Raw genomic sequence first — 26,358 nt, 5'->3', positions numbered from 1 at the left:
TATGGTAGGGATTGAGGTTGAAAAAAATGAGTGAACAACCTCCTCAGCAGTTGTATGATCTTCAAAATCAGGTCCTTGAGCAACCAGTTTCCCTGGCTGTGGCAAACCGAGAGTTGGGGCTCTAAACCCTTTGCCTGGACTCCCTTGCTAGACTAGGGAGGCAGAGACATTGCTGAAAGTGGATCTATCCTGTTAATCCCTTTCCTTTGGCTGCAAGAGGAACCACCAACCACAGTTGATAAATTCCATCTGTAATGATAAACTGACAGTGAAATGTGGGCACCAAACTGTACTTTTGGGCCAAATTTTGGACTTGTACTTTGAAGGTTTTTGTTATTCTAGATAAGTCTAGACTTCTGCTACCTTTGTGTAGTCTTTGTGTACACATATGTGCAATTAGGACTTGGAGATTGGTCTGGCAGAGTCCCATTTTACCTGACCCATCTCTAGCTCTGCTGGATGTCCTTACAAGCCAGAGCATTCACATGTGCTGGGAAAGACAGGAGCTCAAACATTTGTCTTTGAACTGCATCCAAAATTTCTGCTTTCTGTCCAGAGACTACGATGAGCTTGCAGCTGGCTGCTCCTACATTTCACTTACCAGGCTAACACTCCTCTATCTGACACCTTCTCACCTGAGATTGCTTTACTACCACTCAGCTTCATAAGTTCCAGTGGCCGGATTCTTTTTGTAACCATCTGATACCGTTGGAATCAGGTAAAGTTAAGGCATTTTTTAACCTCATGACATTATTTAGGAAAGCAAGTGTTATTACTTGGTTGGATACTAATTTCTGAGAACCAGAGCACTGCATGCAACACAGCAGCTGTTACATATTCAAGGGTGAAATTCCAATAATACTATGCTACATAATCTCTGGATAAATATTTATGCTTGTGGAGGTTAAGTGACTTGGAGTACTATAAACTCCAGCCTTTTGGGTAGGCCACTGAAATTTAAGCCTTCTTGCAATGACCTAACAATGACCTCTCTCCCAGTCTAGGGACACAGTAACTGCTGGTGGAAAAAATTAGGAGTGGATCTTGAGGCCCATGCTGAGCAGTAATGTAGTGGGTAAAACACATCAGGTGTTATTTGAACCCAACTGCTCATCTCAGAACCACTTATCTCTAACACTGCTTAAACTTCCTTGAAACTTCTCCCAGTGTAACTTCATCCACCAGCCCTGCAGGATGTTGTCTCAGCACTGGTATAAGACGGTGAAAGCCACTTGTGGATGACAAACAGCATGTGACAAGCTGCTGTTCGGTGTTTTATTTGTGTGACGGACAGTTATCCTCTTCTAATCTGCAGGCACAGCTTTAAGGTTGTGATGTGTTTAACTTGCTTTAAAAATGCAAGGGAAACAACACAGGCCAGACTTCTACTGAAACAGTTGTACAAGTTGGGTGCCATTAGGATCTTTAGTTCAGGGCCTCTCAGCACTCCTGAAGCAAAAATACCCCTAAACTAGGCAAAGCTGTGGTTTTAGTGAACTCAGCAGAGCTGGGATTTGTTCCAACCATTTAACCTTAGTGTGTTTTCAGAAAGTTGTGTAATCCTTCATTTGCTTCCTAAGCTACATTCCAGAGGGATAACAGATATAGCCTTACTCACTTTTCTCCATTTCACTAATGCCATTATTTGCTACCTAAAACCAGAGAACAGAACTCCATTCAGTACAGCTGACAGACTGCTTTACACTCCTACCTGTTGATAGTGCATTAGGAATGATCCCATCCGTGCTAGATAGAAGAACAATCCAAAATGACATGTCTCATTTTAATCCAAGCTGGGATGAAGTATTTCACTCGCTGTTTTGAAGCACTGGAGTGATATTTAGACTCTTGTCTTCTACTGAGAGAATGCACCCTTGGCCTTTCAGAAGTGAACCATCCTAAATCAGAGCTCTGTTGACTTAGTTCTACTTGCCCAAAGGAAACACACCAGCAAAGCCATGTCTGAAAGCTTAATTTATTTCTCTGCCATTCCACCATGATTGGTAGCTGTTGGAAATGTTATTATCTTAGGAGAAAGAACATTATCAGCAGGTTTATTGCTTACTAATGCCATGTTGAGGATTGTTTATTTTATCTGGCAGATGATAGCTATAAGAATGGCTTTAGGACAACAATATACATTTCAATCTGAGGAACTCATTAATAATACTTTAATCCACAGGAGTCTTATGTTTTATTTTGCTTTACTCGGCATTGGGAAATTTTTTTTCTTGACTTGTCCTCTCTGAACTTGCCGAGCACGAGTCCCAAATCCCAGAGACTGCATTGATTCTGTTAAGTACTTCTGGCCAGGAGAGATGCACAGCATCACCAACAGTTTAGCATCACCTCCTAAAAGCAGGGAAAAGGCAAAACATACTTATTTACCTCATTTTCAGGAAGTTATACACCGGTAACATATTGATCTACACAACAGTAAGTATAGGTTACCATTGCTTTTATGAAGCAGAAGTCTGATCGTGAAGAGAGCTGTTGAAAACAGAAAGCCCCTTCAAGGGGAGACTATATCGAACAATATAATATTTACCCCCCAGTGTTTCACTGTTTGTAAGGTAAATTTTTTTCTCCTTATAAGTTCATCCGTTAATCAGCACGTATGTTATGGGCCTGGGCACTTCAGTAAGTTTTGCCAAATGTTTTTAAATTTGGGGTAATGGCAAAATGGCTTATTTGTGTGACAATAAAACAAAACTAAGAAGTTTACCAAGAATGATCTAACAGAGGAGGAAATTGCCATTTTCAACACTTTACATAAACAGTATCACCAAAGTCATACATCAGGCGTGGTCAAAAGCAAGCTCAGCGCCCACACAACATAGCCCCTCTCTTTTTGGATTTCCCTTTTCACAGTAGGGACTCCAGCACAGATGAAATTTAAAGTTTAAGTAAAAATTAATAGTATTTCAGAAGCTCTGAAAAACTGTTATCTCGTTCCCTGTCAATGCCTTGGAGATTAAAAGCATGAGGAGCTAATATTTTCTGGCAGAAGGAAAATGGACTAAGATACTATAAAAATAGACACAAATCTGACATTACTGCAGGAATAGCACTTGCTTTAAAACTGTTTCTGCATAGATGAGGAACTAGAGAAGAGGAAGTGTCCCAAACACAGAAAGAAGTTGTAGCTAAGTACCATGTCCTGTCTTCCTCCTTTATCTCACTGCTACAGGGCACAATATTAAGGAATGTGTAAATACTTGATTATAGCCTGTAGTAATAAAGACTGAAGTTTAACTTGTAAACTGTACCTGACATGAAACACCAGTGAAATGCAGTTTTTAACTTTCACATGATCCTATTGAGATGTTCCTCAAATGAACCCTGGAAACAGCAAGGTTTAGCCAAATTCAGGAGGAGTTCAGAACTCTCACGGTGTACTCACACTCATACTGGCTCCAGGGCCAGAGTCTTTGAACAGAGGCCACATAAAAGCAAGGAGTACAAGATCATCCTCTAGTTTTATACAACAAATGAAGGAGAAAACCAGGAGAAGACATCTACAGTGTTAAACAGAAGTCAGAATAATCCCTCACCTACGGAGTCCTGAAGCAGATGGGTAAGCTTGCTGTTCCGATATGGGACATGAGACCGCTGCTCTGCTATTGCTCCGAGAACATCGGCCAGGGCAGACAAGCTGCGGTTAATAAACGATGTCTCTCTCAGTGCTGCCCCTGTCACTCCAGACATACCTGGTACAGTGTAGAAAAAGGCAATGGTCACACTAAGCAAAGCTGCTTCAAACAGTAATGTGGGGGAAATTCTGTTGCTGTATCGTCTACTTTTGACTCAACATTTTTAACCACAAATTCTGAACCTCTACTTCCAGCCCACCCATGCCAAAAGCAAGATGCAGTAGTTTTTCAGTCTGGACTGCCAATACATTGTTTAATGCTCTACTCTTTTAAAGGAAGGTTAAAGAAGGTTCAGTGTCTACAGATGGTCTGAAGCATGTCATGTTAAAGTTCATCTCTTCAGCTGTACAATGCACTTTGGCTTCATATGTATTAAGAACAAGGAACTGAGAACATAGGAACACCTTAAGATCAGACAAGACAAAACACCAGTCCACAATGTCCCCAGAAAGAAGCCTGTTTTGTTTCACCATTTTTTATAAAAGGTAACTGCCCCATCTGTATTCCTTAGGAAAAAGAGGGGAGGCACTGATGACACAAGCTGCAGAAGCAAAACTGTATAGCAGCCACAAGTGTGAGGGGTTTGTGTCCACCCAAGGCTGTGAGGGGGTGGTTTATGGCATGATTTGCCATAAGGAAATGGATAAAGGAAAATTATGCCCTTCTACCACCCAACCAGCATGATTGTAGCTGTGCTGCCCCTGAGCAACGCTGGAAAGATTTGGTCTATGCAACACCTTGCACCGATTCAAAGAGGTGCTGCAAGCTCAACTCTTTAATCAGTCTAGATGAGTGTGCAGTTAAGAGTAATTAATTCCTTCTGTCCATTTGGGGAAGAGAAATTTTCTGTTAGCATTTAGTATCACATTATTCAAATTCGAGCTTTGTTCAGAACAGTGGATGAGGTACAGAAGTGATCTGCAATCAATTCTCCTTTCCCAGAGCACATGATCCATGTTAGGCAGAGCTCACGGTAATGGGAGGATCAGATAGGGCTAACAGTTTCCTCTGCTGCCTACTTTCCCACCTCTAGACAGTTACAGGGAGCAGCTGGAGATCTTGTCTTTCCCTTAGGCCAGCATTTTCCAAACTCAGAGAACAAATGAGGAGTTCAAGAGGCAAATGTGAAAAGGCACAGTAATAGCATAAACCCCAGAAGTCTGGACGATGAGGAGAAATGTGACTGTGGGAGAGGATGAGGTTAGAGTGGTAGAGTCTCTTGTCAGAGAGACACAGAGCAAAACATTTGGAAGACCTGCCAAAGGGGGGACAACAATCAGAGACAGGATGAATCTCAGGCTAACTTTACTGGGGTCATTGCATATACAGATATTCCCAGGCTTCTTTTATTCAAGGAAAGGTGGACTCCTGAGACAACGGATACCACCCTAAAGCAGAAAACTGCAAACAGGTGAGCGGGTACCTGTTTAACCGCCAGTTATCTGTGTTTGGTTAGATGAACTTCCACGAAACCAGGTAGCTGAGTTTTCAAACTGAAGCCTAGCTTGCCAGAAAGGGACCACTTGGCTTGTAAATGCTGTAAATGAACCAGCATGGCTGTGGAGCTAACAAGGCAGGGTGCTGAGGCGTATGAGAAGCCTGATGTACTGCTGGTCGCTTAGATTTGCCGACATTTTAAAACAATTATGAGTTAACAGCTGCCCTCACTTTTACCAGGGTCAGTTCACCAGCACGGCTGATGGCAGAGGTCAGTCTACTGTGTGTGCTGGGCCACATCTAACGCTGATGTTAGCACAGCTCTTCTGGCTTCACTGGAGGATCTGGCCTGCCGAGCCCCAACCCAAGGAAATGTTTGTCCTGGTTTAACTGAGAGAACAAACACACACACCCTGTTGCTCAATTACATGTTTTCAGCGTTTAGAGCAAATGAAAAAAAAAAAAAAAGTATTGTATTAGGTTTCTCTATAGAACAAAAGTTTAACAGTGAGCAACAGCAAAAATTCTTGGCAGTGAAGTAAAAGACTCTTTCATAATACTGGTTCAGTTTTCAAAACATTATTTCTGGAATGGTACATTTGGCTGCATGGTTTTTCTTGGTAAGAAAGCTTGTCCTTTAGGAAATAATCAAGTTTTTGAAATTATTGTGTACATAGAGGAGGCAGGAGGAGGAAAATGCTTTGAAGAAACAATGAAAACAATATTATCTTTTCAACACTAATTTCCTCCAAGACTTTTTCCACAACAAGGCAGAAAACCCTACACGTGGTGGTATCAATTATTACAGATATTTGTAATATTTAAATAATTTATGCACTTTAAACATTTCTGTACAAAACCATGCTAATTTCCAGAGCAGAAAAACAGGCATAATAAAAACAATTTGAACAAATAATATACCTATGATATGGGTAAACGCACTGGGCTTATTTTAAGCATATGCAGTCAGATTTTCTGTTATACTGTACCAGTGTAAAACTGGAACAATCAGCCCTCAACATTTTTTTAATGGCAGGATCTGTGGGTTTAAACGAGTCTGGTATGTGAGCAGGGTAGCATGTACTCCCCCACAAAAGAACTAAAGGCAACTATTGTAACCTAGATCTGGGAGGATCCATGCCCACAAGCAGGCATGTTCCCTTACCGACACACTCACTACCGGCCAGGTCCACCAGCTGCAGTCTAGTTTTGACTTGCTTAATTTTCTCAGTTGCTTCGAATTGCACTGGCGAAGAGGTTCCAGAGGAAGAGGCAGATAAACTCTCTCTCTTTTTTTGTGGAAAGGTGCAGGAAACATCTTTATTTAGTCTCTGACTGGCTTGTTCATCTTCCCATGAAGTACCTGTTTAAAGGAAAAAACAAACGAGGAAAGCTTCTCACTGATACTGGAAACTGAGATAGGGGAAAAATGGGGCATCAATAGGGGATGTACAGTACCTGCTGTTTAAGACTATTCTAACAGAAGCAACATACAAGTCAGAATCCATGGCAGGGCAGGCTGAATGACTTTTTCTATCCTACTGAAGTTTTACTTATCAAACTGGTTGTACCAGCTGGTAACAAGTTTTGGTGTATGTTGTGCTGTATACAATGTGGAAAGCAAGAAATGGGAGTTCAGTAAGGCCTTTAAAGAGGGTTTTTTTTTTCAAGTTTTAGACTGACTGTAACCAAAGTGAGATTTTGGATCTTTGGGAGAAGTAGGCTCTAACATCTGGTTCTATGTATTTGAAACATCATTTGTTGGTGCTCTGGCAAAAAACAAACAAACAAACAAACAACTCATCCTGCCTGTTCCCCGTAGGCTTCCTTCAGCCCTCATATCCCACTGCTGGATCTCCACATGATGAGCTATTAGCCTTCATAGTATTACTCCCATTTGTCCAGGCTGGTTATCTACTATTATCCTTGCTCTTCCTCAGCAGGAGCATCTGGCTTTCACTCTCTGCTGGGAAGGAAGACAAAGACAGATTCTCTGGGAAAGCTGCTTTCACATTAGCTAGCAGGAGTATATTTAAAAGGAATATCCCCAGTAGTTTTGCTGTTTAATTAGTGTTTTGGTTTTCATTCATCTCTCTCTTTCTCTGAAAGATATACAAGAATAAAGACACATACTCTGCTACAAGTCATTGAGACAACAGACCTTCCTGGGTGCCTAGAGAGTCTAGATGGAATAATACAAAGTTTCCAGCTGCAAAACTTCAGTGGAGAGCAGATGACCTGTCTTGCAGAGCTCTGTACTTCTCCAAGTAGGCTGCTGCTAAAACCCAAGCTGGCTGTTCAGAGTGTAGACAGAGCAGCTGTGTTGGTTTACACAGAATAAATGGCTTTGTGTCATACAGTGTCAACTAAGTGGTCTCTTCAATTTTAGACAACAAAATTACAAAACAGCTCTCCTCAAAAGACAGATAATACATGCTAAGCCACCTTAATCAAACCTGAAAAAGTGCTGTTTTGTCAACCCTGGCTTTAGGTGAACTCATCACAGACATTACAACCTTTTATTTAGTGACTTAGATGTCTGGTGTTGAGGTATTTGACAATTGCACCTAGCTTTTAAATCAGGATCTTCTCCTTTTAAACAAGACAGAATGTGCTGTCACACCGCTGCTGTGAGATACCCTTTGCAATGCCGCTCTGTCCCCCTACAGAGCACATCTTCATCCATGTGCTGTGAGCCGAAAGCCTGAGTCTGCATTCAAAATCAATTACACATTTCTACAGAGCTTTGCTGCCAGGCAACAGGGCACAGTGGAGTGACAGCAATTAGAAGTGGCAAAGGGAATTCTGGACTAGAAAGATGGCTGGTACAATAACAGTGCAAACACTGAGTTTTGAAAATGGTAACATCTGTCTGATTGACAAGAATCTGGAGCTGCCTAGAGCTAATATCTGAAACACTGGAGCTGCAACTTCTGAAGTAACTGTGTCTTTTGGCAAGGCCCGTAGGTAAGTAAGGGCACTGTTTGTTCTGCTTTGCTGATACTGTTGGTTTAATTTCTGATAGCAATCTAAGGGGAAAAATGTTAAATATTTCCCACTTTCTAAAATCATAGTGTTGTTGCAGAGTATGAAGGAGATGAACCACAGCACTGGAAACAGAGAGCCTAATTATAACATGAGCAAAAGAAAATAAAGTTAACTCCAAAAACCCCAAAAGCAATAAACTGGTAAGTCTTGGTGTGGTAATGAAAAGCAGAAATAGAGATGTTGCCACAGTAAATAAGACAACTATACTGCATTTTCATACAGTGGCCTATAACTAACAGTTCAAGAGACTCTGAATTTAATGGACATTTTTGCAAGGTAGCAGGTAAAAAAATTTGATTATTTCTCACCCAAAAGCATATGCAATCCCTATAATGTATGGTTAGCATTTTTTTACCACAAACTTTGTATGATATGTAATTATTCATTCTAAGTGATTTGACTACTTTATTTATCTATCTTACTGAGATCTTAACTATCTTATGACTTACTGATAACATTTGTTCATTAGCTGCTCGATGCTATAAAACTTCAAGAACTCTGTAAGTGAAGACATGTAAAGAAAAGGGATAACTTTTTATGAAACTCAGTTTCAGTAGCATTCAAACATCCAAGTGGTCTGTTATTTAAGTAGATATGTAGAAGATAGAAAAACAGAAAAGAACTGAGGGAATGTATCAAACACTGGAAAAAGGGAGAAAAAGCAATATGAAAATCTCACAGTCCACAGACTGTTTTTCTAAAAACAATTGGCTTTAGATGCATTTTAGTAGCATCCTACTTACCAAAGTTATCTCCAAAGACAACTGTGGTTATGGTCAACGTCACTACCAGATGAGAACGAGAGGAGTGAGCATGCACCAGTGTTGGGTGTCTGACTCTCAGCTGTATGCCTTTCTTGACTAGATGCAAAAATTCAGATGCATTTTCAACAGTCCTAAAAAGTAAAGAAACAAGAAGGACATTTAACTGACTCACAGGAAAAATCACATGAGAAAGCCGACAACTTAGATGAGAATGTCAGCATTTCTGGATTTCAGCAAAGCCTTTGACATCTCCCTGGTTGTTTGACCTGGCACCAGCAGGGAAGCAGTGGCTCTAGTTCCTGCAGTCAGAGCCTCATACTGGCGTGATCTGAGTATTGCCTCCAGTCAAAGGAGGCACACATCGTGCCTTCCCAAGTCTTGAACTGCATCTTCTTGGGGCTGGTCAGCCAGGACTGGACACCCTGAAAGGGACGCAGCCTTGGCTGGGATGCAGCACCAGGCTGTTGGGTTCTGCAAGCTGCTGCTGTGCCCTGTCAAGGGGTCAGTGCCATGAGCTGCCGCCCTCCAACGAGCATTTGCAGAAGACAGGCCTCACTCAGGGTGTGCTGTCAGTGCTGGTCACCTCCTGGACAGCCGCAGCTGGCTTTGGAGGGAAGCAGCATCCCCAGTGTGGTGAGCTTGGCCCAGTAGCTCTTCAGCAGGACTGACAGAAATAATATTTAAGTATAATCTCTATGACTTTATCATGCTCTATATGCCGCACGTTCCAGGACCAGATTCTACAAAGAGAAGCCCTGTTGTGGTTAGGTTATGAATTTGATGCTGAATGTTCTCCAAAGTCAACCAAACTATAAAAGAAGAAAGAGACTTGAGGTTTTTGTGATTCAGTAAGATGAACATGTTACCAGGAAAGAGACTACTGTACTTTAATGGATATATGGAGAAGCCAGTGAGACTCAGCAGGCCAATATATTTTAGATGAAATATTATCCTAAATGAAGATGTGTTTTTATTCAAAGCACCAGCTGTTTACTTTAGATTTTGGGCAGCTGGGTGGCCTCATTCAATGGTTCCCTTACTTTGTTTGGGTTTTCTTTTTCTTATTAACCTTTCTGTGTAATTATTAATATAACCTGTTTATGAATTGGAATTGTTTCACTGCTTGCATTGTAATTGAAGTACAAGTCCATATTTTTATTTATATTTGCATTAGAATTTAGTATTAACTGATTGAGATAAGTGGTTTTTAAGAGGTTTAGTTCAAGGCGCCAGGTTCCTTTAACATAAATTAAAATTTACAGAAATAAACAGAGCAGCCATTTTATTAACTAGAAGGACAAATGAAACCTTACTGCAGCTTCTGCTTCTTGTCTCTATGGCACAGGTCACACTGCATCTCACCTCTCCCCTCTCCAAAACCTACAAAAAGGTATGGGTCACCCACTAACTACGCAAAGTTCCCTTGGGAAGTGGAGTACGCATTTTCAGGAATGAACTGAAGCCAGGCCAACATCTTAGTTACTGAACTACCATAATTAAAAACTACTTAGAGGTTCTGATAAAACAGGAAAATTCAACTCCCATCATGCCCACACTACATGCACTCATCTTCATTTCTTATGTCATACGGTTCCTTTCCTCTCTAGTCAAAAGATTAGCTCCTTCAAGAAAGATTCAGCACACACAGGTTAGGCTCTGCTCCCAGCCTCTTCTGGAGTTTTGCATTCCCTTAACAGCATAGCCTTAAGTAGATACTAAAGGTTGGAGTAGAGACACAGTTGGGGAAATCCAAGAACAGGGACAAAGAAAAACCCACCAGTCATTGTTAATACAGACAGAGAGGGCAAAAGGATTCACCACTTCAACCTCTGGTCACTTTTAACTCACTCCATGCTCTTATGGAGCATGCAGAGTGCAATGAAGCATGCAGAATTTCTCTGGAAATCGTATTTAACCTCAAGACCAAAAAGCAGGCATACCCTGGATACAAAGGTTAATCCTTCCCAGAGTATTACAGTGCTTGTTATTTCATAGAAAGAAAGGAGAGTTCTACAGCTCCCATAGTAAAGAAAGCCACCTGACAATTTCTTTGGGGTCTTACTTTTCCATAAGGAATTAAATGGGTAGAAAACATAAGTCAGTAAATGTGTCTCACTAGGTAGAATAAAAGTATGTTTGCGCAATCCTCCAGTACATTCTTGTATTTTTATCAAGGCTTTCTGGCAATAGCATAAACCCACATAAACAAACAACTACTGGTCTGCTTATGTGACTAAGTCCCACAAGACAAAATTATTTCCACTGAGGGTGCACTTTATTTTAATTGGCATGGAGGAGGGATGTATTTAAAATATGACTGCTAACCTCCCTTGGAAAAGTAGGGATCGGACCATGACAAAGAATTATTACAGAGAATGAAGAAAAACATCGTGTTTCCCCTAGAAACCTAGAAAACTGTAATGCTGCTCTAAACATTTCAATAGAGCAAGATGTTTCTTGTCACAAAGATTATTTGCTCAAGAAGCAGGACATATTTTTAAGTTTCTAGACACCTCTGTAACATACAAGCAGAAATATTTCTTTTTGGAAACTGTTCTCATGGTGGGTGCTGACAGAGAGATGCCCAGTAGTTTAATTCCACTGCGTACCATCACCTCTCTGGTGCCACTAGTACTGCTTGTCCTAATTTTTTTTCTTTCTGATGCTGATAGTACTACCATAAGGCCCAAAGGAGGGCCACAGAAGTGGTGAAGGGCCTTGAGGGGAAGCCATATGAGGAGCAGCTGAGGTCACTTGGTCTGTACAGCCTTGAGAAGAGGAGACTGAGGGGAAACCTCATTGCAGTTTACAACTTCCTCGTGAGGGGAAGGAGAGGGGTGGGAACCAACCTCTTCTCTCTGATGATCAGTGACAAGACATAAGAGAAGAGCATAAGGCTGTGTCAGAGAAGGTTTACATTGGAAAGAACCTTGAAGAACCTTGGGAAAAGGTTCTTCACCCAGGAGGTGGTCAGGCCCTGGAACTGTGATTCTCGGGGCTGTCCTGTGCAGGGCCTGGGGTTGGACTCAATGATCTTGTGGGTTCCTTCCAACTCAGGACATTCTAAAATAAAGATTAGTAAAATGAAGTATCTGAAACATCTTGTTCGTAGATGAATTTTTATCAACACATGATTTTGAACATCTAATTACCCAAGGTGTCTTATATATAATAAGAACATTCTATACATTTGCTTTGTATGCCACACATACATAATGCCAGGAATCATTCCCATGAGTACTAGAACAAGTCTTTGTAATGCTTAGTAAGTGAAAGAAGGCATTACAGTCAGTAGAGCTGTAGCCTTAACTACCCTAGCTCTCCCTACTAGTATAGGGAGTGTCAAGTTGTGTAAATAAGAATCAAACTTACCATACACCGATGGTGGGAAGGTACACATCTTAAAAGTGAATGGTGAGAAGCTTAGCTGCTTCTTAGCTTTTAGTTGGAAGAACCTGAATTTTCAAGAACTATGAGTTCATATCAATGGTTTGCCAACATGCCAATGTATCAATTCCAACTTTAACGCCTCCAGTTATGAAAACAGAACACCAAGCAGTGGTAAAATGGATATTTGTATTAGAGGATCACTTAAAATCTAATTATTTTTTAAATTTTTTTTAACTCCAGTGCATGTACAGAAAGCTAACTTTCTACAGCTGCTTAAAAATTTACAAATAGTACATAAATTTCTATTATTATGTGTAAATTTTATAATTTAGTAAGACTACATGGAAAGAGCTTTGTGACTAGGTTACCCCTTCTTATTGTACAGCTGACAAGAAGAGCCATAGACCCAGCAGCAAGAAAATACACAGCAATCTTCAGGCATTCTGAGTGGAAGGCACTTAACACAGGAGTATAACTCAAATTAGTTGTACAGTTATTTCTGGAAGTATTTTGACATTTGCAGTGAACTGTAGTCTAACAGACTGAGCCAACAGAAACAAAACTGTTCTTTTGCACATAATAAGCACTCATTGTTTAGAAGCAATCTCGTGCCTATAATGCAATTTTGTGACAGCTATACATTGCATTAACACCAGATCATGTTTGGATGGCAAGGATCAACTTGTGTACTTACTCATGTGTAAGCAATGGAACATCACTCTTGCCTTCTCTGGTTGTGACAACATCACGCTTGATGCTAAATACTTTGCCATAACTGTCTTTGGCCAGAAGATCAAAAATTTCATTATTATACACTTCTACAACAGAAACCTCAACCCAGTAACTTCCTGGTGGCTTTTCTGAAATAAGCCTAGAAAATAAAAATAAGGAGAAAAAAAAAAGGAATAAAAAAGCCAAAAACTGTTCAAGTCAAACCACAAGTGAGCAACGTATAAATAAAGATTTATTCTCTAATTACAATCTGATAAAAGTGCTTATTAAGTATCTGCAGCTGTGGCTTTGTCTCATCTATATGATAATGTTAAGTTGAAGAATCTGAATATACAGTTAAATTATACCTGAAGCAGTATATAAAATTTACCTTTCCAAACAGCTGTACTCACTTACCTCAGGATTAAAGGGTGGGCTCAGTTCCGCGCACACTGTGTCTCACCTAAAAAAATCCAATGCGCAGGCTGGAAGGTGGAAAGACCTTCCCCGGTTCTTCGTTCGCGAAGAGACTGGCCATTAATACTCACTTAAATTGTTTTTCTCCACTAGCCTCCTGCCCCGAGATTTTTTATACCATTTCTCTGCTGGTTGTTAATGCATTCAGAGCTCAGGGTATAAAATCTGGCAGAGTGTGAGCAATGAACAGACAGAGATGACAAACTAGATCTGTAAGAAGTTATCTGTCCACAGCCTTGGAAAATTAATAAATTAAGGGCTTGTCTATTCAGGAGAGTATTTCCATATTATTCTCATACAAAACTGGATCTTTAATTTAGCTCATACACTTCTCCAAAAGAAATAATAAACCTCTAATGGCTCTCCTATTACAACATAGCAGCACATCAGTGATCCTCTAATACAGCAGCACATCCTGTATTAGGTTCAAGTAAAAAAATTCTTGAAGCAGGAGCAGATTGTGATTAAAAATTCTACTATCCTTTGGGACTTAAATCTAATTTGGATCCTCTTCATCTATTCAATTGTCAATTTTCACTAAACTTGTAAGAACTTAATTATCTTTTGGACTCCACAACTATGGCTGAAACATTTTCAAAAGCTACTTAGGAGTTTGAAAGACAGATGGACAGATAACACACAGCAAGACTGCATAATCTTATTGTCTTAGAAAATCAGATTAAGCAGGAGAGAGACTAGAAATCCATATAAAAAATAAAAAAATCAAACAGCAGTCAGAGAAGATATAAATATTAATCATTCCGAAGCTGAAATCTGTAATGATAAGTACATTACAAACATCATTTCATTCTTTCTATGAAATTTAAGGTGACTACCACTGACAATAAGCCTTTACTTTATTTTTACCTGAACACTTCTTGGGTAGCTCGAGGAATAATTCCAAGTTCTGATTCATCTTCTACAGCGAATGAAAAGTTCCCCTCTACCTGTGGTCCCAACATGGTGTATGTCTTCCCACTTCCAGTTTGCCCGTAAGCCATGATACACACATTGTACCTGAAAATTAAAAGGGCTTTCATTTATTTTACTGTTACCAAACGCATTTGTTAGGTGGCAAGTCAAACCCCAAAAAATTTGGGAACACAAACTGAAACAAAAAAATAAATACACTGCCCCTGATTTCCTTCTGGAGATCTCAAAATCTGGCAGTAACTAAAGTACTGCTCATAACATCACCTAGACAGATTTTATTTTTTAAGCAGAGTTGGAGGGATGCTTTTAAGAAGTTTAAGGGATGCTTGGCTTGGAATGACTGATGAGGTTAGATGTCCTGTCTGCCCAACTTCCAGTAAGTGCACTACTGAGCTGCTTGTAAATCAGCTCGTGAGCCCCTGCAGTTTACAGGACAGCATTTTAAAGTAAACCATCACTGGGTTTGATTTGTCTTACAGTGCTGTGCTGCAAACCACTGCACTAGTGTCTTTAACAGCTGGGAACTCTTCATCTCTCACAGCCTTTTTCAGGCAGGCTCATCAGTCATAGCCTTCAGTCAGAAAAGACAGCCCTAATAATAGGAGGCACAAATTTTAAACCAAAAGCATTAGTTCAGTACAAGCATGCACACAATGACTGCTCTGGAATAAAGGTGGCAGGAACTGCTCTGATATGGACAAGTAGAAGATGAAAAGTGTACAGTGTTAGTGCAGAGGTACAGGCATCTATGAAACACAAGTCACCACCTTTTGAAGTAAACAAGTGAATACATCTAATGAACGGAGCTCTGAAACTGCCTTTTTCACTGCACTGAAAATAATAAAAAAAAAATAGTCCACAGCTGTGAGCTCAGTGGTGGATGTCTGTGCTGTTTGGGGAACTGAACTAAGAGCTATGAATCCTATCTAGAAAGTGTGTTTCTAACACAATGAAATCAAAGTCAGCACCTTAAACAAAACAAGTGGGTGGGCACAGACGCATCCAGCCACAGTATTGCTTTGTAGGGAGGACCGATACTCTGGTACTCCTGGGCTGCATCCCACAGTATTGCTTTGTAGGGAGGACCGATACTCTGGTACTCCTGGGCTGCATCTGCTCTGCAGCACCTGCCAGCGTCTTGATGATGACCACAGAACTGTGCCAGCAAAACCCTTGGAAGACGTGCAGTTATGCTGACAGGACCACTCCCTCCCTGGACTATCTTGTTTGTTCAGAGGCACAACATTAGCAGAATCTCCATACACGAGGAGCGCTTTGCCGTTTGCTGAAATTTCTGCTCTACTAGAGAGTTGCAAGAATGGACTTGCTCCTGTTCTGCCAGGGAGTAAAATTTCACTGCCTAAGCTACCTCCTCTGTGGGCAGACCTGAAACAGCTGCTTTTGGTTATGCGATGCTTTTCCTCATATCAAAAATGTTGTTTCAAGCACATGCCAGCATACTTCAATGAACACCTCTCATCCAATTGTTTTTAATGTATGGCTTCAAGTCATGAAATACTTACATGGCCACTGCAGCTATTTTTTTGCATATTAAACATGCCTAGAAGCAATTATTTTGGGAGGATTATTTAGAAAGCTTTGTCTTGTTAGAAGGAAATGTGGGCTGATAAGCCACACAGCAAATACCTGGGAGACCTTTCTTGGGGATGTGAAATCAAAGTTGCAGTCAGTAAACCGATAGTAAGGTCCCTCCAGATTTTTAGGATGCAGAGTATAAAATAGGAGTCTAATCATAGATTTGATGAAGCAAAGGAGATAACTGTAACTGAAAACAAATAGCACTGCAGCAAAATTAAATGTGATGGATATGAGGGCTGTAAATCTGTAAAGAGGAGTTCTTGAAGTATTCACTGCTGACATGACTACTTGGATTTATGTCAGTAGAAACGCTCATGCTAACTTTAATCATTTTCAGCTAGACTGATAATGAGCAATTTTCCCAATTCCATTGCTCATGCACACTGCCTGGCCACTCGTAGCTTATTGAGACTTCTAGCCCTGCTTCAAAATCAAGAGATCTTTGGAACCAAAATGGGAGCCAAAAATTTGCAGGTTGTAGTTTTGCTCAGGAAAAACAGAATTAAAGTCTTTTTAGAAGTCTTCAGACTCTCCCATAGTCCAGCTAATCAAATTTTCCTTAATTGCTGCTTGTTAGAAGGCAGTAAACATCATGGACAAAACACTTCTGACAGGATACAAATTATATGATTAGAAGCAAAGTAGACAGGTGATTGGAACACTGAAGAGAGAGATGCAAATTGGGTATCAATCAGTGGAAACTGCCAAAGCCAAAACAGTACTTCAGGAAGCCCAAATGAGCTAAAACTGGACAAAGCAGTATTATATCTAAGTATACACAGGAGAGAATGAATTGTTGGGGGATTCAACAAGCACCAGATATATTTACCTATGTAATAATAGTTTACTTCATTGGTGTTCTGGTTCCAGTATAAAGGTTTCAAAAAGAGAAGTCTAAAAATTTTTTATTATGATTCACCAGATATTCTTCCTTCTCCACTCTACTTCTTACTATATATAACAGTTATATTCTTGTTTAGAAAATTCTTATTGTCAAGCTAGAATACCAGTAGTTTTGTAGCACTTCTCTCCTGAAAAGAGTGTGAATGTTCACTACAGCAAAGTTATGACTAGGGGAGAAAACTGTTAAAGGAAATCAAAAGGAGGAGAAATGTATTTTCCTCTTTAAAATAAACAAAAAAGTTTGATTCTTCAATGCTATAAAGAAAAGAAATATTATTTTACTCCCTTGTTGGTCCTGTATGGCTCACTGTAAACTTTGAAGCCTGCTGAACTTTGTCTGTTTTGCGTATTGAACAATCTTTTCTTCCTTTATATTTATACTGCAAAATGAAACAATTCATTAAGAAAGAAAAATAAAGAAAAAATAAGGAGAGGGAGCAGAACACTCCTTTCCACTTAAGCTAAAAGTTGCTACAGACCACTTTTAGAACCCAGACTAAAACAATCAGGAGCAGCAAAGGTATTCAAGGTTCAGACTAAGTATGTCTGTTTCCCATTTTCAATAGGAAGGCTGCTGTGCTCATATGCACAGACTTGCCTTCCCTGAAAATCTGCTTCTGTTTAAACAGCACTTCTGGAAGAACAAGACAGATTTTTTGTTTTTAATAACAGAGTATTTCCTAACTGAAAACAAAAATGCTGGATGTTAGGAGTCTCCCAGTGTGAAAATTAGAAAGTGGAAGTACAGCAGATCAAGGTACAAATCGGGTGTATCTGAAGACACCTAAGCGACATACTGAGCGAAAGTAAAATTATGTTCTTTGCAAAAGCAAAAGTAGGAGGAGAAAACAGTAGTTGTAAGACTTCTTTAAACTTCTCCAACGTAGTGGTCCCTAGTTGCTTAGCTACAGAAGCTGTGGTTACTCATCATTGGTAAACAAGAATAATGTGATATATGACTTCCCTCAGCCCAGGTAGCCCTGTGGCATATGTAAAGGGACATCTGGGATTTCCCAATATCCACAGTATCCTGATATACCTCTTCTAAGCCACTTTTAAGAAATGGAGACTTGGAAACTTCAGTGCACAGACTGCCAGGAACAAGGACTGCCTTAGTTCCACTATGCCACTGTGGAAGGAAAGGAACTGTCTCTTCCTTTACAGGGAGGGAAAGGTAAGTGAAAGCTTTACCATATAGTTAAGTGATATTGGAGCAGGGATGAAAAAGGAGCAGAAAGGAAGTTATGTTCAAATCTCAGTTCAAGCCTCAAGGTATATAACGGTATGCACTTCAGGGCTTCTTTATAAAGTGTAAATGAGAAATCTAGTATAAATGAGAAATCACTTTATGAACTTCAGTGGCTAGAAATAATTTCTACTTGCTAGTGCTCGTTACTGGTCAGCCTTGTATTCAAACCAGAATGCTGTTTTACCCCTGTGCCTGAAGAAGCAGTAGAACTGTGACTGAGGATGCTCTGTTCTGGTTCAACCAGGAATCGATCACACCACGTCCAATGGCCTGTGCTGTGCACACAACCAGAACTAAGAGTGGCCCTGACAGGCCCTTCATACGTGAACTGTTGGACAAGATGTATCATACCATTTCTGCAACTGGAAAATGGGTATGAAACATAACCTACAAAAAATGCAAAGGAGAAAAGACACCATCCCCCATTAGAAGTGATGCTTCAGTTTGCCAGAAACCGACCAGAGGAAAAAACTTTTTTTATTTTTACAAATTTATCCGCTCTGATAAATTTTGTGAAGTGTTTTCGCTGTTTATACAGGGAAACAACATTCACTTGGTGTTGAGTGGAAAGAAAACAGGAAAAGGGAACTGCAAAGCCACAAAACTTGACTGGATCACCACTATTAAGTAATTTTCTTCTTTAATTTATGGATTTCAGTAGATTATTGTGATTTAGCTTTCTTACTCCCACCTTTTAACTTACCCATCCAGAAGAGATGTTAGCAAAGGGGCCACATCTGCAAACACTGCATCTTGAGACTCTGAATCATTGTAAACTCTGAGGAAAAAAGTGCAATGATTAACCAAATTAAAAATACAAAGATGTTGTCACAATACAAGAATGCAAACTATGGAAAATGTAGGTCAGTGACATAAAACATGGAGCCTGCTGACATTTTTATGTCAGGGAACTGAAAAACAGAACTCCAAGGTTCTCACTCACGTGTTGGGAGCAGCTGTCATATGTGCTGGAGGGAACGAGCCAGAGGTGTACACTGTGAGAGGTACACAGGCTGCAAACCTGCCTGGAGATTTGCCTCAGAAGACTCAATGGCAGAGCAGAAATCAGAACGCGCCTGAGGGTCATGTTTAAAGATGCACTGTCTTTGTGGGCAGTATCAGCCTAAGGTATTTCCATCCCCACCCCCATGAACTATCTGCTCTGAAATCAACACTTCTCATCAAGGGAAATCTTCCTATTACATTGTAATATGGATTGCAGATTAACTTTCAAAGGCAATGAAAGACAATTAAATTGAATGAGTTATTCTGCCTCTTAGAAGAGAGCAATGACAGTTCAATCCTTGGACCAAAACAATGATGTCTGAAACAATCCCATATGTTTTTCAAATGCAGGGAGAAAAGAACCAAACACAGAATATTCAAAGAAATCTTTCCTCCAACCCTTTCAAGTTTGTAACAACACAAAATCAAGACCTGAAAATAGGAAATCATGAGAGAGAGGAAATTCTGATCATAAAACATGGACATCCTAACTCATTCATTTCTTCTCTAGCACACCAAAAATGTATCCTCCCCAAGATTACAGCCTGCAGCATGCATTGTTTATACAAGATGAACAGAATCTAAAAAATGAATGTCATTACCCACACTTAAATATTTGAGGTATGAATGCCTATTTTTGTCAAAAGCTCCCTTTCTGGTATCTTTCTGTGGTGATTTTTTTTTTATAATTTTTTTGTTTAGCTCTTTTTTGCAGTGAGTGATATGTGTTCCTTATAGCTCACAGCAAAACGGCTAACTAGAAACAGGAATTTTGGCAGCAGCAAACATTACAAAACATAGGCACTTCCCTGTGTATATAGTGCACTAGTAGACTTCACCTAGCAGTATCCCACAGCTTGTGTGTGATACTACAAGTTTAGCTGAATGAAGACAAAGTGTGCTCTTACTCAAGCATTTACTCAACCCTCTTTGTATATCTGACTATGATCTGTCTGCTACAGTCTATAGACTCCACAAATATAGTTTTTGTGTTCATGTTCTCTGTAAATAAGACTGTGCAGAGGGATCACTGATAAACAGATACAGAACTGGAGCCAATGCGCTGAGTTCTGCGTTTTTCCTGACAATAGACAGAGGAAGGAGCAAGAAACACTATGGTGGCTGGAGACATAATAATTCATCTCTGTGCCTCATCCAAATCCTTAAAAGCCTTAAACTGGCCTCAAAATTGAAATATGAGTCGAATCTCTGTTTCAAAAAAAATATTATTAGAATTAGCATTCAGTTTCTTTTTGCATCTTGCTGAATTCTTGGCTTGAAGTAACATCCTGTGGCAACGTGTTCCACAGACTAATTGTAAGTTCCATGAAAATGTACTCTCTTTAATCAGGAAAGGAGCACTTGTCTGGCTTGATGGACACACGCTGCTTGTACTGCCATTTCACTGATGTGCCCTCATAGTACACAGAGAAACCAACAAATATGCAGAGATGTGGTACAGTTTGTACCAGGAAGACACAGACACGAATAGCAACACTCCATCCTTGCTTTGCATGCATATGAGCATATGCTTCGGTAAACTTTGCACATCAAATCTGCAAGGCCAATACAAGAGTGCAAAAGCACTTTCAAACACTTTTCTCTGCTTCATCTATTATCTGCACTTGATGAAATATTCATTAGCATCAAGTCCTCCATCTTAAACAACTAGGCTTCTAAGTCAGTATGTGCTGAAATATTTTTTCTTAACATTTCAAAACATCTCAGAACTAATACATAAATTAAAAAAGGGAAAGGAGAAAAAACAAACTTAGAAAGGTATACTAAAGACTAAAGCATTCACTGTGTCTTCAGATGCCATTGATGACTTTGGTGGACTAAGACAGCAAACAGACTGCTACTGGCCCCAATCCAGGGTAGAGTGAACCAGTCTTAGTAGTTCATTTGCACTGCAAATTATAATCACAGAATCATTAAGGTTGGAAAAGACCTCCAAGATCATCAAGTCCAACCTTTGACCAAACACCACCTTGTCAACTAAACCACAGCACTAAGCACCACGTCCAGTCGTTTCTTGAACACTTCCAGGGATAGCGACTCCACTGCCTCCCTGGGCAGCCCGTTCCAATGCTCAGCCACCCTTTCCATGAAGAAATTGAGTGCAGTGCAGCCTGAGGTCATTACCTCCAAGTAGTACAGCCACAGACAGCCAAGTCAGGGTCAGGCTCTGGTAGCCGACCAGAGGAAAGGCATAGGGCTCCATGTTACAGTAACTACACCTAAAGGGGTTTTACTGCCACTACTTAGCTGCTGATGTTCATATGCTACCCCTACCCAAACAAAGTGATTTAAAGTAATCTTGAACTACTTTATGCTACACTGTAACCACAGCACCAGCTGAAGCACGGACACCCACTTCACTAGCTGTCTGAAACCATGAAAGATGCTGCAAATCCAAAGAATCTCTTTCTTTAACCCCAAGTATTTTTACCAGAACGAGGATAGATTTGTCCCTGTATACTGACTAATGTTAATTTCACCTTGAAAACTCTGAGCTTCCTTTTTATTTTGCTAACTGATTTGCCAATAAAATCGCAAATCAGCATGCTGAAAGCTGGAATTTTCTTCCTGAGCTGAAATCAAATATTTTGACATTTATTAGTTCCATAAAATGTTGCTAAAAAAATAAACATTTTTGAGTTCATAAGAACCATATGCTTCTCTGTTTATAAAAAAGAGTTGTGCTGGGACATTAAAAAAACATTCCCCAAGAACTGCATTCTTCAGGGGATTTACATTTTTTTAACCCTTTTCCTGATTATTAGGATCTACACCACATTTCCAGAGTCACAGCACTCTGGAGTCCTGTGTCAATATCATTAACTGTATTACTCTACAGAGTTCAATTCCAGCATTATTCTGTATTTACTTCAACTAGCATGGCCGTGTTAGGTACAGTTGAAAGGTGAAAGGATTTACTTTGAGTAGCTTAGCAGACATGTGAGAGGTCCATGTACCCTAAGAGATCTCATATGCTTTGAATCAAAGGAATCCTATAACCTAGGGGGTCAGTAAAGCTTCCCCAAGATTTGCAATATTTCAGGAATTTTCAAGTGCTTAGTGGCCTACAGGACAGCAGTGCCCAGTCTCTGTGAACAGAAAAAGCATTTTAGAAGGAGCCTTGAGGAAAGGGTGAATGACTAGCAATGGTTAGCAAACCTATGGCAATTCAGGCTAAACTTTAGGTTTAAACCAGGACAGATAATTCATGTTGTGTACATTTGACTTCAAATCAGGTTTTGCCTTCAAGCAATAAAGCATGAAATTGTCCTCATATGTTCTCTTTCCAGAGGGTTTTGAAACATGGTTGGAGCTTGAGAGCCTACTGAGTCATTGCAATATACAGATACAAAGTTTGCATTAGAAAAAAGGCGCTGGGGTAAAACTTTGTATTTTTTTTTCATTTACAGAAATCTCATTTGTATTAATTTAACTCTTCATTCCTGTTTTCAGAGGTTCAGGTCAGCACCATTCTGAAAGGACAGAAGGCAGCCTTCAAGCCTGACTCCCTGCATTTTTCTGTCACAGACTGACTCTTTGGTGTTCCACCAAAACCCTTATCACAACTGGCACATTCAAAATCACACTCATCTATGTGAATTTTTGAGCACCTAACGTGGAAAGTAGTCAGTCACATTACAGCCTTTCCCTCAGGGAGCACTGATTTACATGCCACTGCTCTACCCTGCTGCCTTGTGTTCAGGCCGTTTGAACATCAACTCTTACAAGTGCTCAGTCCAGTTTCTGGCTCAGTCATGCTCTATGCCTAATGCTGAAGTCATGCAATCCACCTCAATTCATAGAATCATTGAATGGCTTTGGTTTGAAGGAACCTTTAAAGGTCACCTAGTATAAGCCCACTGCACTGAGCAGGGACATCTTCAACTATATCAGGTTGCTCAGAACCCCATCCCACCTGACCTTGGATGTTTCCACAGATGTGGCATCTACTCCCTCTCTGGGAAACCTGTTCCCGTATTTCACTACCTTCATTGTAAAAAAATTCTTCCTTATATCTATTCTCAATTGACCTTCTTTTAGTTTAAAACTCTTACCCCTTTTCCTATTGCAACAAGCCCTGCTAAAAAGTTTAGCCCTATTTTCTTATGAGCCCTCTATAAGTACTGAAAGACAAACATCCTTTCCTTACCTTTAAAGTATTTTGCTACCTCGCAACATGTTGCAAGGATCATGACAGCTACTCAGATTGTGAAAAGAGTCAAGTAAGTCTATACAGGTTTCAAATTTAGGCATATCAGCAGCCTTTATTGAGAGGGAGCACTGTCATCTATACCCCAAGTGCACTATTCTGCCCTGAGATGAACATAAATATTACGCTAAAAAACCCCCAACAACCTCTCTCTCCTAAACCCCCAGCCACCCTATCCAAAAAAAACCCAACCAAAAAAAAAAAACAACATTACTTTCTAGCCAATCAAGAAAAAATCAGTCTTCACTATACAAATATTCCATGAATCCAGATTTCCAGATTGCTGCACAGGACTACCCACCTCTCAAACTGAAAAGTCTTGTTTATTGATGCATGACCAGGACGGCTACACTTGACAAGGACAGTTTCCTAAGAGAAAAAAAAATCAAAATATTTATAGTTAGTATGACAGGCACACATACAAGAAATATGTATCAATTCTAATGTTCCAGGTGACAGCAGTATGTCCAGCAGGCAAATGGCTAATAAACATCAAATTTCTTGCTCTGAGTTTACAAGTATTTCTTCCTCTTTGGAGAAAGAAAATGTATCATTATCAAAATAATGATGACAGAACACTTACTCTACCTAATGAGGTATGTTACCTACCCCAGTACTGCCAAAATTAGCGGAGTACCGATGTCAGTACAACACTTTGCTACAAAATGGCCTGACACAGAAATTCTAATAGGGTCAGCAACCAACAGGCTATAGGGGAAAGGAAAAAGATAAAGAAAAAAAAAATACCACAACCAAAACCAACCAACCAACCAACCAAAAAAACCCACCAAAACCCCAACCAACCAACCAAACAAAAAACCCAACAAAACAAAAACAAACATGAAAAGCAAATAGAGGTATGGAAGACATTTCTGATTCAGATATCAAATTTACTTGCAGATCAGCTTTCTCTAAGGTGAGAAATGAGATAGAAAAAAACTCTCTTTGTGTAACATAGAAACAAAAGAATTAACTGTTAATAGGCAGCAGTTTCATAGGAGCATTTGTAATGACCTTCCTTTCTCAGGAGTTCACTATGGCCTAACATATCCACCACAGCTGCTGGCCTACAGAATCTCATCAAGTTTCCCTGTCAATAGGGTTTGTGAAATCCATACTGCTGTCTCACATGAACACTGAAGAACCTTTTTTGCATTCCAGAGAATACTCCCAGTCTGAGTTCTTTCATTGCCATAAAGATCATGAAAATGACAAAAGGATACTTCAGAAATATCCACAATCATAAATATTCACTATCTGTCTTGACACCCAAGCATGACTCCCCAGGCCTGGGTAACAGATCAGTAAGTGAAATTAAGTAAGGCAGAGAAATCATTTCAAATGAGTTATATGCAATACCAGATACAGACATGATCATAGAATCCAGCTGGGGTAATTATAAGTTCTCATTGCTTGTTACTCTGTATCTGCTGAATGCTGTGCCCCCTTTTCCCAGACTGTTCCACAGCACAGACAGTGTAAGGGAGACTGTGACTGCTCCTCATGTGTCTGTGTCAACTTCAGTGCAACTAAGACTGACATGGACAGCTTAAAGGAATAAAATTCTAGTTGGGGATACTGATAAGCAACTGGGGAGTGATAATGTCTTCATTTGCTATATCCATCTGATCTATTACAAAGTTATCTCCCAAGAAAAGGAGGGAGTTAAAGGGCTCCCAAAATCTCCCAAGGAAAGGAGGGTTGTGTTAATTCATGTTAATTCTTTAAGAAACAGCAGAATTTTGTGCCTTCCTTGATATTCAGTGCAGTCTCCTAGCCATCCATTTGAAAGGAATTAATCAAGGGTCCAGAGAAGGGCAGCAACAGAGCTGGTGAAGAGTCTGGAGCACAAGTCCCATGAGGAGTACCTGAGGGAACTGTGGGTGTTTAGTTTGGAGAAGGCTCCAGAGTAACCTCATTGCTTTCTACAACTACCTGAAAGGATGTTGTAGCCATGTAAGGGTCAGCCTTTTCTCCCAGATGAGAAGCAATGGGATGAGAGGACATAGTCTTAAGCTGTGCTAGGGGAGGACACTAGGATGATTAGATAGTGGAATGTGCTGCCCAGGAAGGTGGTGGAGTCACTACTCTCCCTGGAGGTATTTAAGGAAAGACTGGATGTGGCACTTAGTGCTGTGGTCTAGTTGACCTGGTGGAGTTCAGCCACAGGTTGGATGTGATCTCAGACTTCTTTTCCAACCCAGTTGATTCTGTGATTCTGTAATGTAGAGGCAGACACCTTCTTTTCTCTGTGCCAAAGGAAGTTGGATTCCAACATCGCTTCAGCAATTTGGCACTTCATTTAAGTGTCTACATTTAGCGCTGTGAATCCAGGCAAATTCAGAGCTGCTCATTCAAACATGGGACTTGTTTTCACCAGTGCACACAGCACAACCTCCAGAGATGGACAGAACTACAGAAAAACAGAAGGTGGAATCCTGGATCAGAATTACAGAATATTTGAGACAGGAAGGGACTTACAGAGACAACTGAGCCCAACCTCTGCTCAGAGCTGGTGACCTACAGAGGCTGCCCAGGACTGTGTCCAGTCAGGTTTTGAGCATCTCTAAAGATGGAGAGTTCGCACCCCCTCTGGGAGACCTGTGCCGGTGTTTGACTACCCTCAGGGCTTCTTCTCATGTTTAAGCTGAATTTCCCCTATTTCAGATTGCACTCATTCCCCATTGTGCTGTCACCACCAAGAAGAGCCTGTGCATTCAGTACCTCATCTGCTCATTTTTTAAGGTAGTGACAATATCACCACTGCTCAGTGTCCTCATCTGTGTGGAGGGGTTCAGCCTGATGTGTGGCGTGTACTCACTCTCCACCATTACTGCACAAGAAGCTTCAGACTGTTGTTAATGTTATGTTGAGGAGCTGAGCACACACAGGAAAGCAAAAAGATCTTTAAGTAGCCCAAAAACTGAAATGAAATATTCTTCTGTTCATCCAGTAATA

At 40.2% G+C, this 26,358-nt stretch overlaps 1 protein-coding gene and 1 long non-coding RNA gene across 3 annotated transcripts in view; one reads left to right on the top strand and one right to left on the bottom strand.

Moving 5' to 3' along the window:
* Nucleotides 1-2,156: 2,156 nt before the first annotated feature.
* Nucleotides 2,157-26,358, bottom strand: part of KIF25 (kinesin family member 25) — a 41,021-nt gene continuing 16,819 nt past the window's right edge. For both annotated transcript variants that reach the window (XM_027889132.1, XM_027889133.1), the window contains 8 exons: nucleotides 23,702-23,769; nucleotides 18,868-18,942; nucleotides 14,348-14,497; nucleotides 12,987-13,163; nucleotides 8,882-9,033; nucleotides 6,256-6,453; nucleotides 3,555-3,710; nucleotides 2,157-2,352 (listed from right to left, as the gene is read on the bottom strand). In XM_027889132.1, coding sequence (XP_027744933.1) covers nucleotides 2,195-2,352; nucleotides 3,555-3,710; nucleotides 6,256-6,453; nucleotides 8,882-9,033; nucleotides 12,987-13,163; nucleotides 14,348-14,497; nucleotides 18,868-18,942; nucleotides 23,702-23,769 — 1,134 coding nt within the window. In that variant the 3' untranslated portion in view covers nucleotides 2,157-2,194. The remainder of the gene's footprint in view (nucleotides 2,353-3,554; nucleotides 3,711-6,255; nucleotides 6,454-8,881; nucleotides 9,034-12,986; nucleotides 13,164-14,347; nucleotides 14,498-18,867; nucleotides 18,943-23,701; nucleotides 23,770-26,358) is intronic.
* LOC114060006 lies at nucleotides 7,749-12,967 on the top strand. The gene is made up of 3 exons (XR_003571796.1): nucleotides 7,749-8,057; nucleotides 8,176-8,278; nucleotides 12,678-12,967. It is a non-coding gene; the product is annotated as an uncharacterized LOC114060006 (long non-coding RNA).

The sequence above is a fragment of the Empidonax traillii genome, unplaced genomic scaffold, assembly GCF_003031625.1.
Source record: "Empidonax traillii isolate 1590-97213 ecotype Southwest subspecies unplaced genomic scaffold, ASM303162v1 scaffold254:size1037790, whole genome shotgun sequence".
NCBI classification, from domain to species: domain Eukaryota; kingdom Metazoa; phylum Chordata; class Aves; order Passeriformes; family Tyrannidae; genus Empidonax; species Empidonax traillii.
This window is presented reverse-complemented; position numbering and strand designations above follow the sequence as displayed.